The sequence below is a fragment of the Salvelinus sp. IW2-2015 genome, linkage group LG32 (assembly GCF_002910315.2).
Source record: "Salvelinus sp. IW2-2015 linkage group LG32, ASM291031v2, whole genome shotgun sequence".
In the NCBI taxonomy this organism is placed as follows: domain Eukaryota; kingdom Metazoa; phylum Chordata; class Actinopteri; order Salmoniformes; family Salmonidae; genus Salvelinus; species Salvelinus sp. IW2-2015.
The window spans coordinates 24,856,269-24,869,135 of NC_036871.1; the positions used below are offsets into that span (position 1 = coordinate 24,856,269).

Sequence of the window (12,867 nt, forward strand, 5' to 3'; positions counted from 1 at the left end):
GCTCTTACATTTTTTTTTTTTTTCACCTTTATTGAACCAGGTAGGCCAGTTGAGAACAAGTTCTCATTTACAACTGCGACCTGGCAAGATAAAGCAAAGCAGTGCGACACAAACAACAACACAGAGTTACACATGGAATAAACAAACGTACAGTCAATAACACGATAGGGAAAAAAAGTCTATATACAGTGTGTGCAAATGGCGTGAGGAGGTAAGGCAATAAATAGGCCATAATAATTACAATTGAGCAAATTTACATTGGAGTGATAGATGTGCAGATTATGATGTGCAAGTAGAAATACTGGTGTGCGAAAGAGCAAAAAAGTAAATAAAAACAATATGGGGATGAGATAGGTAGATAGGATGGGCTATTTACAGATGGGCTGTGTACAGCTGCAGCAATTGGTTATCTGCTCAGATAGCTGATGTTTAAAGTTAGTGAGGGACATATAAGTCTCCAACTTGAGCGATTTTTGCAATTCGTTCCAGTCATTGGCAGCAGAGAACTGGAAGGAAAGGCGGCCAAAGGAGATGTTTGCTTTGGGGATGACCAGTGAGATTTACCTGCTGGAGTGCGTGCTATGGGTGGGTGTTGTTATCGTGACCAGTGAGCTGAGATAAGGCGGAGCTTTACCTAGCAAAGACTTATAGATGACCTGGGGCCAGTGGGTCTGGTGAAAAATATGTAGCAAGGGCCAGCCGACGAGAGCATACAGGTCGCAGTGTGGCACTGTGATAGACTGCATCCAGTTTGCTGATTAGAGTGTTGGAGGCTATATTGTAAATGACATCGCCGAAGTCGAGGATCGGTAGGATAGTCAGTTTTACGAGGGTATGTTTGGCAGCGTGAGTGAAGGAGGCTTTGTTGCGAAATAGGAAGCCGATTCTAGATTTAATTTTGGATTGGAGATGTTTAATATGAGTCTGGAAGGAGAGTTTACAGTCTAGCCAGACACTTATACATAGGTATTTGTAGTTGTCCACATTTTCTAAGTCAGAACCGTCCAGAGTAGTGATGCTAGTCGGGTGGGCGGGTGCGGGCAGCGATCTGTTGAAAAGCCTGCATTTAGTTTTACTAGCATTTAAGAGCAGTTGGAAGCCACATAAGGAGTGTTGTATGGCACTGAAGCTCGTTTGGAGGTTTGTTAACACAGTCTCCAAAGAAGGGCCAGATGTATACAGAATGGTATCGTCTGCGTAGAGGTGGATCAGGGAATCACCTGCAGCAAGAGCGACATCGTTGATATATACAGAGAAAATAAAAAAATTGAACCCTGTGGTACCCCCATAGAGACTGCCAGAGGTCCGGACAACAGGCCCTCCGATTTGACACACTGAACTCTATCTGAGAAGTAGTTGGTGAACCAGGCGAGGCAGTAATTTGAGAAACCAAGACTGTTGAGTCTGCCGATAAGAATACGGTGATTGACAGAGTCGAAAGCCTTGGCCAGGTCGATGAAGACGGCTAACAAGTACTGTCTTTTATTGATGGCGGTTATGATATCGTTTAGTACCTTGAGCGTGGCTGAGGTGCACCCGTGACCAGCTCGGAAACCGGATTGCACAGTGAAGAAGGTACGGTGGGATTCGAAATGGTCAGTGATCTGTTTATTAACTTGGCTTTCAAAGACTTTAGAAAGGCAGGGCAGGATGGATATAGGTCTGTAACAGTTTGGGTCTAGAGTGTCACCCCCTTTGAAGAGGGGGATGACCGTGGCAGCTTTCCAATCTTTAGGGATCTCAGACGATACAAAAGAAAGGTTGAACAGACTGGTAATAGGGGTTGCAACAATGGCGGCGGATAATTTTAGAAAGAGAGGGTCCAGATTGTCTAGCCCAGCTGATTTGTACGGCTCCAGGTTTTGCAGCTCTTTCAGAACATCTGCTATCTGGATTTGGGTGAAGGAGAAGCTGGGGAGGCTTGGGCAAGTAGCTGCGGGGGGTGCGGAGATGTTGGCCGGGGTTGGGGTAGCCAGGAGGAAAGCATGGCCAGCTGTAGAGAAATGCTTATTGAAATTCTCGATTATCGTGGATTTATCGGTAGTGACAGTGTTTCCTAGCCTCAGTGCAGTGGGCAGCAGGGAGGAGGTGCTCTTGTTCTCCATGGAATTTACAGTGTCACAAAACTTTTTGGAGTTAGAGCTACAGGATGCAAATTTCTGTTTGAAAAAGCTAGCCTTTGCTTTCCTAACCGACTGCGTGTATTGGTTCCTGACTTCCCTTGCATATCGCGGGGACTACTTTCGATGCTAGTGCAGTCCGCCACAGGACGTTTTTGTGCTGGTCGAGGGCAGTCAGGTCTGGAGTGAACCAAGGGCTATATCTGTTCTTAGTTCTACATTTTTTGAAAGGGGCATGCTTATTTAAGATGGTGAGGAAATTACTTTTAAAGAACGACCAGGCATCCTCTACTGACGGGATGAGGTCAATATCCTTCCAGGATACCCAGGCAAGGGCCATTCCCCCCTGTTATTCATTCGATTCAATTTTTACCATCGCCTACCACCTTGGGTCCAAGAATGTGAAGATTGACACCCTCTCCCGCTTGTATAGTTCCGCTGCTACGCCATCTGACCCTGAGACCATCCTCCCTACCTCCGGTCTAGCAGCTACACTAGTCTGAGGTATTGAGAGCCGGGTCTGCAAGGCGCAGCGTTCCCAGCCGGACACCGGATGTTCATACCAGATTCGGCCAGGTCCCCGGTCCTGGAATGGGCCCATTCCTCCAAACTCACCTGTCATCCCGGCTTCCGTCGGACATTGGCTTTCATCCGCCAACATTTTGTGGCCCACCATTGTTCCAGACATCTCCTCATTTGTCACCACCTGCACTGTGTGCGCACAGAACAAAACTCCGCGGCAAGCTCCAGCTGGCCTCCTTCAACCACTCCCTGTTCCTCATCGCCCTTGGTCCCATATATCCGTGGACTTTGTCACCGGTCTCCCTCCGTCAGATGGCAACACCACCATCCTTACTGTGGTGGATAGGTTTTCCAAAACTGCACATTTCATTCCCCTTCCCAAGTTACCCTCAGCCAAGAAGACGGCCCAACTTATGGTGCAGCACGTCTTCCGGATCCATGGACTTCCGGTCTTCCGGATCCATGGACTTCCGGTCAACATGGTCTCTGATTGGGGTCCTGAGTTCTCGTCCAGGTTCTGGAAAGCATTCTGCACCCTCAATGGTTCATCGGCCAGCCTGTGCTCCAGGTTTCATCCCCAGTCCAACGGCCAATCGGAGCGAGCCAATCATGACCTGGAAACTTTTCGCTGCCTCGTCTCTGCCAACCCCACTACCTGGAGCCAGCAACTTGTGTGCGTGGAGTACGCCCGTAACTCCCTTCCCTGCTCAGCCACTGGACTCTCAACCTTCGAGTGTTCCTTCGGTTACCAGCCCCTCTTCCCCGAGCAAGAGGTCAGAATACCCTCGGCCCAGATGTCGGCGTACCTGGAAGAGAGCTTGGCCCGCTCTTCTTTAGATCTCCTCCATGTATCGGCGAGAAGCGGATCGCCCCCGGACCCGGCTCCACGCTATCAACCCGGGCAGAGGGTATGGCTGTCCACCCGTGATATGCCCCTCCGGGCGGAGTCTCGAAAACTTTCCCCCCATTTTATTGGTCCATTCCCCATCTCTAAAGTCCTTAGCCCCTCTGCTGTTCATCTTCTGTTGCCCCGTACCCTCCGTATACAGTACCAGTCAAAAGTTTGGACACACCTACTCATTCAAGGGTTTTTCTTTATTTTTACTATTTTCTACATTGTAGAATAATAGTGAAGACATCAAAACTATGAAATAACACATATGGAATCATGTAGTAACCAAAAAAGTGTAAAACTATCACAATATATTTTAGATTTTAGATTCTTCAAAGTAACCACCCTTTGCCTTGATGACACAAATACTCTACTGTATTTATACCTGCGTTTTCTGTTTGTCTGTTGCCAGTTCGTCTTGTCTGGTCAAGTCGTCCCAGCATGTTTTCCATGTGTTACCTGTGTTACTCTCTAGTTTTGTTTTCTAGTCTTCCCTGTTCTGACCTTTCTAGCTGCCCTGACCCTGAGCCCGCCTGCCGTTCTGTCCCTTGTTGACTCTGCCTTGGATTATGAACCTCTGCTTGCTCTCGACCTGCCCTTTAGCCTGACCCTTTGTGATAATAAATATTCTGAGTACCGAACCATCCACCTCCTGTGTCTGCATCTGGGTCATACCTGAGTCGTGATACTTTTTGAGGTGCAACGGGAGAAGACAGATCCCTTATTGGAGCGCTAGTGTGCTTTGTTCCACCAAATGATAATCATTACCCTGTCTATGTAGACAAGTGAATGGTGCTAGAAACCCACTCTGCAGTGATGTTTGACTGAGGTCGCAAAACAACTGCACAACCACTGGGTTATTATAGAGCCTCATTAAGTGAAGCGACTACAGAGTGGCAAAGAGGGAAGGAGAGAGAGAACAGAGAGAGGGAGGGATGTAAAGAGGGAGGGGAGATAGAAATAGGAAGGGAAGGGATATGGAGAGAAAGCAAGAGAGATCAATGGTGAGAGAGATATATACAGGAATTGAGAGAAGGCAGAGGGAGAGGGAGGGAGATGGGGAGAAAGTAAGAGAGAGAGAGAGAGAGAGATGGTGAGAGAGATACATACAGGAATTGAGAGAGAGCAGATGGAGAGGGAGGGAGATGGGGAGAATGAGAGTGAAAAGAGAGAGATAAAGAAAGCAGTGAGCGAGAGAAAGAGAAAAATCTGAGCTGATTTCTGAGGTGATAGCTACAAAACACAGATGCCTTTCCCCACTAAAAATGAAGACTATGACTTAAGAACCCAATTAAGGATCTTTCTTAGGGGAGCCATCTTGGGAGGGAGATGGGGGGGATGAGTCTTGGTGGGACGTGAGCCCTGGGCTACACACACTAATTAGACTGAGGCAGGGGGTGGAAGGGGGGTAGAGGATGTGAGATCCAAGCCTGTCACTGGGAGGGAGATGGGGTCCATGGAGCTCCACAGTCTCAGAAACAAAATTACTCTCACATTTAACTGCTTCACTTACGGACAAGAGTTTGAGTGGTGTAGCGATGATGCTACAGCACAGCACAGCAAACTCACTCATACAATACTCCTCTCTCTGTTCTCTGTCTCTCTCTCCTTTCCTCTCGCTGCTATAGCTACTTCAGTGACAGAGTGAATTTTAGGAGTACATTTGAGGCTACTGTTAGATTTGAGTTGAAACTGTGACGCCGACAAAGAACAAATACACTCTCACATTTACCCACTTGTTTGGAGAGAGTCAGTCAGAATATTAACTTTTAATAGCCACACAATTGGCGTCATGTAACATTTGTACAAAATTGAACTGTCTAATAATTATTGTACATGTTTGAAAACGTATCTGTGAGGAACTGTTTAATCTGATGCTATGAGGACCAGCTAGCCTCAACAGGGTTTTGTAAAACACGTTTAGAATCAGACATTTGCAAAGTGAATCTCTTTAAACAGGTAAATGAAACCTGGAATATATTTCTCATGCGGCGTTAATGACAAGCTTCATGAAAGTGTCAGAAAGTGAAATAGAAATACAAATGTGTGTGTGTTAGCGTACAGATCCGATGATGAATTCCAGCACTGAGCATCCCTCCCTCTGTTTGGTTTGAACTTTTCCCTGTAGTACAGTGAGCAAGAGGAAGAAGAAAAAGAGAATGCCTCAAAGGCTTCTGGGAGTTTTTGTCATGTTTCCCTCCAGACACTGTGTTCGCATGTACACATCAGATCCACCCTTGGAGGAAGAAACAGAGACACATACTCTACATACACACACACGCACAAACATACACACATACACATACACAAACACACACACACATACACACTGCAGTGAGAAACTCCTCCTAGGATCATTAGGTTTGTCATGCTGTCTAATTCTGATCCACCTACAGTAGGAAAGTAGAATGCCACGACTGTCTTACGTCGTCGCCATTCATCTCACAATGTTTACATCCCCTTTTACAGGGCTGACGACTSTTTGTACAGCATGTTTGTACATCATTATAAATACATTCAAATATTAATTATAGCGCATCACAAACACACAGTTGTGCCCTTTTATTCACTTTTATTTTGCTGCTCAACTCTTTGAAATGGTGACAGCATTGTGAGCACCTGGGGTGATGAAGAGAAGAACGGCTTGTCATTTAAAATGATAAAAACAGAAGTTCAAACGCATGTGAAGCTGTCACACTTGAAGATAGTGTATTCTCAAAAAGTGAAATGTAGATCGGCCTCAGAGTGGAAAGTGTTAGGGACATGGTGCACTCAAGGTGGGGACATATTCCAAATGGGCACATTCTAAAATCAATCTTCATGGGAATTATAGTCCCAATGTACCGTGTCAGAATAATGCTTTGCCTCGTTTCAGTTTCTCAAAGTCGGCGAGAGACCCAAAAACACAGATAAACATCACACTCCAAAAAACACTGACAAACTTAACACTAAATAATATAATGTAATATTGTTTAAATAATATTTTGTGTGATGACTGCGTATATTTGGCTCTCGCAGACTTTGAGAAATTACCCTAAAATTGTTATCCGATCTACAGTAGAAGCGGCTATGCTATTACATATGCTCATGCAATAATATCATTAGTAATAGAGCAAACCATGGTGATTATTTCTGCTCTATTTCCAAGATATAATCTTTACCCCAATTTTTAATTGGGGGTATTTTCCCCAGAAATTATGGATGTCACGACATGCATCGCTGTTTACACTAACACGGCGACACGCCAGTTAATACATTTCCTTAATTTAAAACAGAAAAATCGGTTACAGCTTGGCAATAATGGCTATCACACACAGAGGAAAAAGGAGGATGTAATTTGTGAGAAGAAGTACAACATGATACAGACGTGTTCTTGTGACTTCTAGCACTCATTACAGAGCTGGATCTTTGGACCGAGCATCGGCGTCTTTGAAGGAATCCTTTTAAAAGACACTCCAATTAAGGTATGTCCTGCGGGTATCTAAGGAAAGAGGGAGAAGGAGAAGTCCTAGTGTACCAATTGAGTACCCACTCACTCACTCACTCCCCTCCTCTCCTCTCCTCTCATCTGTCAATTGGAGCAGGACATACATGACTTCCAAGGAATGATAATGAAAGTGTAGTATAAAAAAGAGCCCCAGCCAAGAGGAACGAGGGGGAATCTCGTCCCAGAAAAAATGTAAAAATGTAAGTGGAACCGCAAAATGAACTTCCACTTATAGAAAGATTTAAGCTGTGGCTAATTCACTGCCACCACCATCAGTTAATATATCTGCCTCATTAACCCAGTGGAATAGTAGAGTATTGTCAGTGACTCAGTGCCTTATGTAATAAGGAAGAGACACATCCATTGAATATAATACTGAGGAAAGGGGAGAACAAAAAAAAYGTCAGTCCTGAGTACCCACAAACCCCTGGCTTGTCCAAACCAGGGTAAGGGCATGGGAGGAAGTAAGAGTACAGTAGATTGGAGGAGAGACTAGAAGAGGATGTGTCTCCTACCCCTATGGGTGCATGGGTGGTGGACTGTAGGGGGTAGTGGGAGAGAGAGAGAGAGAGAGAATGAGAGAGAGAGAGAATGAAAGAGAGAGAGAAAGAGAGAGAGAGAGAGAGCGAGTGAGAGAGAGCAGGGAGACCATACCGGAGACCACACCACAGCTAGCCCTGATAGCACTAACACTGAACCATAGGCCCTCCCCATCAGTACCTCATGCAATATCTCCACTCCATATTTTAATGGGATGGGGGAAGGGGAGAGGTGGTGTGTGGAGGGTGGGGATGGGTCTCAGGAGGATTCTGGAAACAATGGTGGTCTAGGAGAGAGCAGAGTCTCTTCTGGATTGTGGATTCTGGGTCACCGAGGCCCAGGAGTCAGTCAATCTGTCYGGTCCGAGGGGRTGGCCGKGCGGGGGTCCTGGGAGGGCTGATTAGACGGAAGCTCTCCCATCATCCATCTCGACAGGCCGGCAAAAATTGTCTACCCCTCGCAGGGTCTAGAGTTCACAGGGGAGGCTGTGTGGAGGATGAGAGGACGGTGGGGGAGAAGGGGGAGGCGGTGGGGGAGAGGGGGTGCCCTGCATACCTGTCACAGCCTTTGGTCTGTTTCAGGGAATTCTCTGACAGCAAATTAATAAAATATCATTGCTGCTTGCCCTTTACCTGCCTACCATGGGCAGACAGCTCTCCCCTCTCCTCTCCTCTCTCCCCCTGCCTGCTTCCCCTATCCTCTCTCCCCCATGCCTGCAATAACCCCTGACCTCTCTGACTACAGTGAGAGATGAGGAGTCGAGGTAGCCAGAGAGTGGGCCAGAGTGTCAGGGTGTAGAGAGAGAGAGAGAAACTCAAAACTCCAGGAGACAGGCAGAGAGAGAAGCAACATCTATCTCCTCATCGCTGGATGACAGCTATCACTACAAAAGGATTGACAAATTACATTCACCATGTTAGGGAGACATTTTTGAGTAGTGATATAAAAAAAACAACATACCCGAAACAAAACAACTCGTATACGGTACATAAACTTTGACTAGCATTATGCCGCAGTATGGATCAGTACGAAAAGAGACATCTACAGTGAAGTCTAAGTCATACATACACTTAGGTTGGAGTCATTAACTCGTTTTTCAAACCACTCCACACATTTCCTGTTAACAAACTATAGTTTTTGGCAAGTCGGTTTAGGACATCTACTTTGTGCATGACACAAGTAATTTTTTCAACAATTGTTTACAGACAGATTATTTCACTTATAATTCACTGTATCAAATTCCAGTGGGCAGAAAATTTACATACACTAAGTGACTGTGCCTATAAAGAGCTTGCAAAATTCCAAAGAAAATGATTTAAAAAATAAGGAACTCCAGGCGGAGTCAATGGATGGTCTGGTGTTAACAAACTGCTTGTGTATCTATATAATGTATGTAATGCTGTGTTCTGAATGTATGTTTAAGTGTGATAAGTGTGTGTGTGTGTGTGTGTGTGTGTGTGTGTGTGTGTGTGTGTGTGTGTGGTGTGTGTGTGTGTGTGTGTGTTGTGTGTGTGTGTGTGTTGTGTGTGTGTGTGTGTGTGTGTGTGTGTGTGTGTGTGTGTGTGTGTGTGTGTGTGTGTGTGGTGTGTGTGTGTGTGTGTGTGTGTGTTTGAGCATGTGTGCACACGTGTGTGTGTGTCTATGTGGTATGCACCCACTTGGGGTTGCTTCAAGAGCATGCCATGGCACAGGTTGAATTTGATGATCATCTTATCCCCTATGCTCAATACATGCTCTCCTTTCATAACCCTCTGCTCCACAACAAAGTGCCATAGATCTTTCATGTTTGCTCTCCGTCTCTTCACAAAGGGTGTAAAACAATATAAGCATGAAACAACACCTCCGGGAGCTGGATCCCAAAACATGTCAGAGTAAAAAGTAGGAAAAACATCCCCAGGTTATTTGAGATTGTTTACAGGTACTTGTAACAACCCTGGCTATAGCGAAAACACTCGAAACACTCGTTCCAATGAGAGATGAAGTGGGATAAATCAGATGCTGTTTGCCATGTTGTGTAGAGAGATAGAGAACACACACAAGACGTGTTAGTTAAACACAATACTTTTTAGTTACTAATAACCTTGTCCTCCATGAGGAACCTGTATGTTGGTGGGTGGTGCATCAACACTTCTTTTATTCATGCTGGTCTGTTCTGTAGACTCAACTGACCGGTAGATAATAATCACATTCACCTTCCTCCTGGCACACCATGGATATGTGTTTACTGGCTGAATCTCAATATGAACTGTCTGATCAATGCTAAGCTAAAACCTTGGATTCACCCTTCCATCTGCTGGCTAGATGCTAATACTGAGCTAGCGCCACCAATCTGTGTAAGTGGAGGTTGGGGTTAGAGGTCAGTAGTATGACGTTCGGTAGACTCTTAGAAAAAAAGGTGCTATCTAGAACCGTAAAGGATTCTTTGGCTGTCCCCATAGGATAACCCTTTGAGTAACCRCTTTTGGTTCCAGGTAGAACTCTTTTGGGTTCCATTTAGAACCCTATCCACAGAGGGTTCTACATGGAACCCAAAATAGTTCTCCCTGGAATCAAAACGGCTTCTATCTGGAACCAAAAAAGATTCTCCTATGAGGACAGCCGCAGAACCCTTTTGGAACCCTTTCTCTACGAGTGTACTAGCGGGTTTCACAAGGTGCTTGGACATATGAACATCTCTACTCAGATGGCTATATTCATTTATGTTAGGGTCCTTAGTTCTCAACTATGAGAGATACAAGAAGTACTGATAGAAAATAAAAGATTTGTACAAGGAACTAGGAAAKATGTGGCATGCCCTGCCAGGGTACAATTCCCCCAAATATGATCGAGCTGCTTAAAAACAACAAGATGACGACTGAAATKATTTAATTTTGTTTAAGTACTCTGAGGATAGTGGGAAGAGATGGCTTGCAAATGGATTATCTCTACAACGTTGAAAGTTTCAAAGAGTCCAATTTCTAACTTTGTTGAAGGGCAGATATGGCATCCCTACAGTGACAGATCATATTTAGCTATGAGTGCCTCCTCTGTGATTACGAGGCTGGGAGTTGCTGGCATATTATTGACTGAACKGTGTTTTTTTCTCTGTACAGTATAGTTAATACTCCCCAAAAAGCACATTCTCCTAATCCTTCTAATTCCAGATATGTAAGGTCTAAGAAGCAAATCAAATCATTCTGTATCTGTTGATCACAAATTAGTTTGGAAACCAACTGGAGTAATTCTGTCTGAGTCTCCCAGTCTCAACCGGGACAGAGAGAAGGCAAAGTGTAATGTGTGTATGTGTGTGTACTCCTGCTTGCATATGTATGTATGTATGTGTGTGTGTGAGTGAGTGTGTGAGTGAGTGTGAGTGAGTGTGTGAGTGTGTGAGTGTGTGAGTGAGTGAGTGAGTGAGTGAGTGTGTGAGTGTGTGAGTGAGTGAGTGAGTGAGTGAGTGAGTGAGTGAGTGAGTATGTGCTTGGTGTTGGTGACCACTACCAGGGCTAAGTTTGGGTTTACCTGTAGCTCGGTCTGGAAGAAGAACTTCTGTGGGCACGGGGAGCAGTCGTATATCTTATCCTCCTGGCCATGGGCTGAGAAGATGTGTTGCTGGAGCTTGCTGGCCTGGACAAATACTATAGACAGAGTGAGGGTGAGGGAGCGAGGAGAGAGGAGAGAGGGAGAGAGGAGAGAGGGGAGAGGGGAGAGGGAGAAGAGGAGGAAGGAGAGAGAGAGAGGAAGAAGAGAGAGAGAGGAGAGAGAGAGAAGAGAGGGAGAGAGAGAAGAGAGAGGGAGAGAGGGAGAGGGAGAGGGAGAGAAGAGAGAAGGGAAAGAGAGAGAGAGGAGAGAGAGAGAGGGAGAGAGGAGAGGGGAGGGAGAGAGAGAGAAAGGGAAAGAGAGAGAGAGAGGGAGAGAGGGAAAACAAAAATGAGTTTCTTTTTGAAATCATAGTAAAATATTGAAAATGTTGCTAACAAAACAAATACAGCTATCAGGAAATAATGGCAAATGCAAAATTAACCACAATGACATAGGCTAAATGAAACAGAAACAAAAAAGAGAAACAAATGATTGTAAAGCCAATATATATATGCGTCGACAATAGCTAGGAAAACGCACTAAATCCGGGCGCCTGAATATGTTGTACGGACAATAAAGGACATTATGTCAGTAATTAAGAAAAAAAKAAGTGAACTTTGATAGGCCTATCTGACAATCTTTGAACAGAGTGGTCATACCCGGCTGTGCTGCTACAGTACAGTGAGCTAGGACATAATGTTATGAGAATAATGATGATCTTTATTTAGAAATACTGTGGGGACAACAAACTAGAAAATAAACAACCACAGAAGAAATTGGCATTGCTTCGTGAAAAACATGGCCTCCATTACTCTACATCGCTAATGATATTGACAATATAAATATTCATGCAGATGCACTATTTATTTATGCAGACTAAGACTACAGTCACTATGATATAAACACATACACGCATACAACTTGCCTAGCACTTAAAATATATAAATATATACTATGCAGTTGTGCTTTAATTAAGCCAYAGATAGTCCACGTTGCTACAGTAGACTAGGGAGATGGGTGTATGCGTGTGTGCTTGTCCGTGTAATTTGTGTGTCTGTGTGTGTGTTTGTGAGTGTGTGAGTGTGAGTGTGTGTCTCTTCTGTGTTCTCAGAGGGGCACTTCAAACATGGCGTTTGTTATCCCAGACCCCTGTGCTTTAAGGAAGTACGTACCGGCTGTCTACTCTCTAAGGTTTGGCTGCTTCCGAAAAGTTACCATGTGGGGCCAGGCTTCATTTGAATTTCTTAACGGCTCAAAATAACTTTTCTCTTAATGCATGCACCGCCTGGGCTGAGGGGCTGAGGCCCACAGGGAGGTGAATGAAAAGCAGCCGCTAAAGGTGAGGTGTCTATTTGAGAGCACTTTGGGGTCGCTTCAGCCCATTTGCCCCTGATGGGAGCCACACTGCAGCGCACGGGCGCATGGCGGAGCTCGCAACATCAACATGTCCCAATTTGAGTGCACCAGGGAGAGCTGATATTAATTATTGAGCTGTATATGCCTGAGGCTCACTTAGCTCTGGCAAACAGACACCAGGATGGCCGCCACCTACAGTCCTGAATTTCCTTTTTTAAATAAACGTTTATATATCTCCAGCTAGCGATTTACATCCAGAGTGACAGACACTGCCTGGCTACTAATTTCTCAGTGACAGCTGTCTGTGCTACACGACTAAACTAAACACCGTGTTGAACACTGATATGAACAAAGTCACTCTAATGAACCAACAAACAATGCTACAGCTA

The 12,867-nt window shown here is 45.1% G+C and overlaps 1 protein-coding gene across 7 annotated transcripts in view; it reads right to left on the reverse strand.

Annotated features, from left to right (window-relative positions):
- LOC111956729 (zinc finger protein 521-like) overlaps positions 1-12,867 on the reverse strand; it is a 183,340-nt gene that overhangs the window by 19,753 nt on the left and 150,720 nt on the right. For all 7 annotated transcript variants that reach the window (XM_023977287.2, XM_023977286.2, XM_023977285.2 and 4 more), the window contains one exon: positions 11,063-11,178. In XM_023977287.2, coding sequence (XP_023833055.1) covers positions 11,063-11,178 — 116 coding nt within the window. The remainder of the gene's footprint in view (positions 1-11,062; positions 11,179-12,867) is intronic.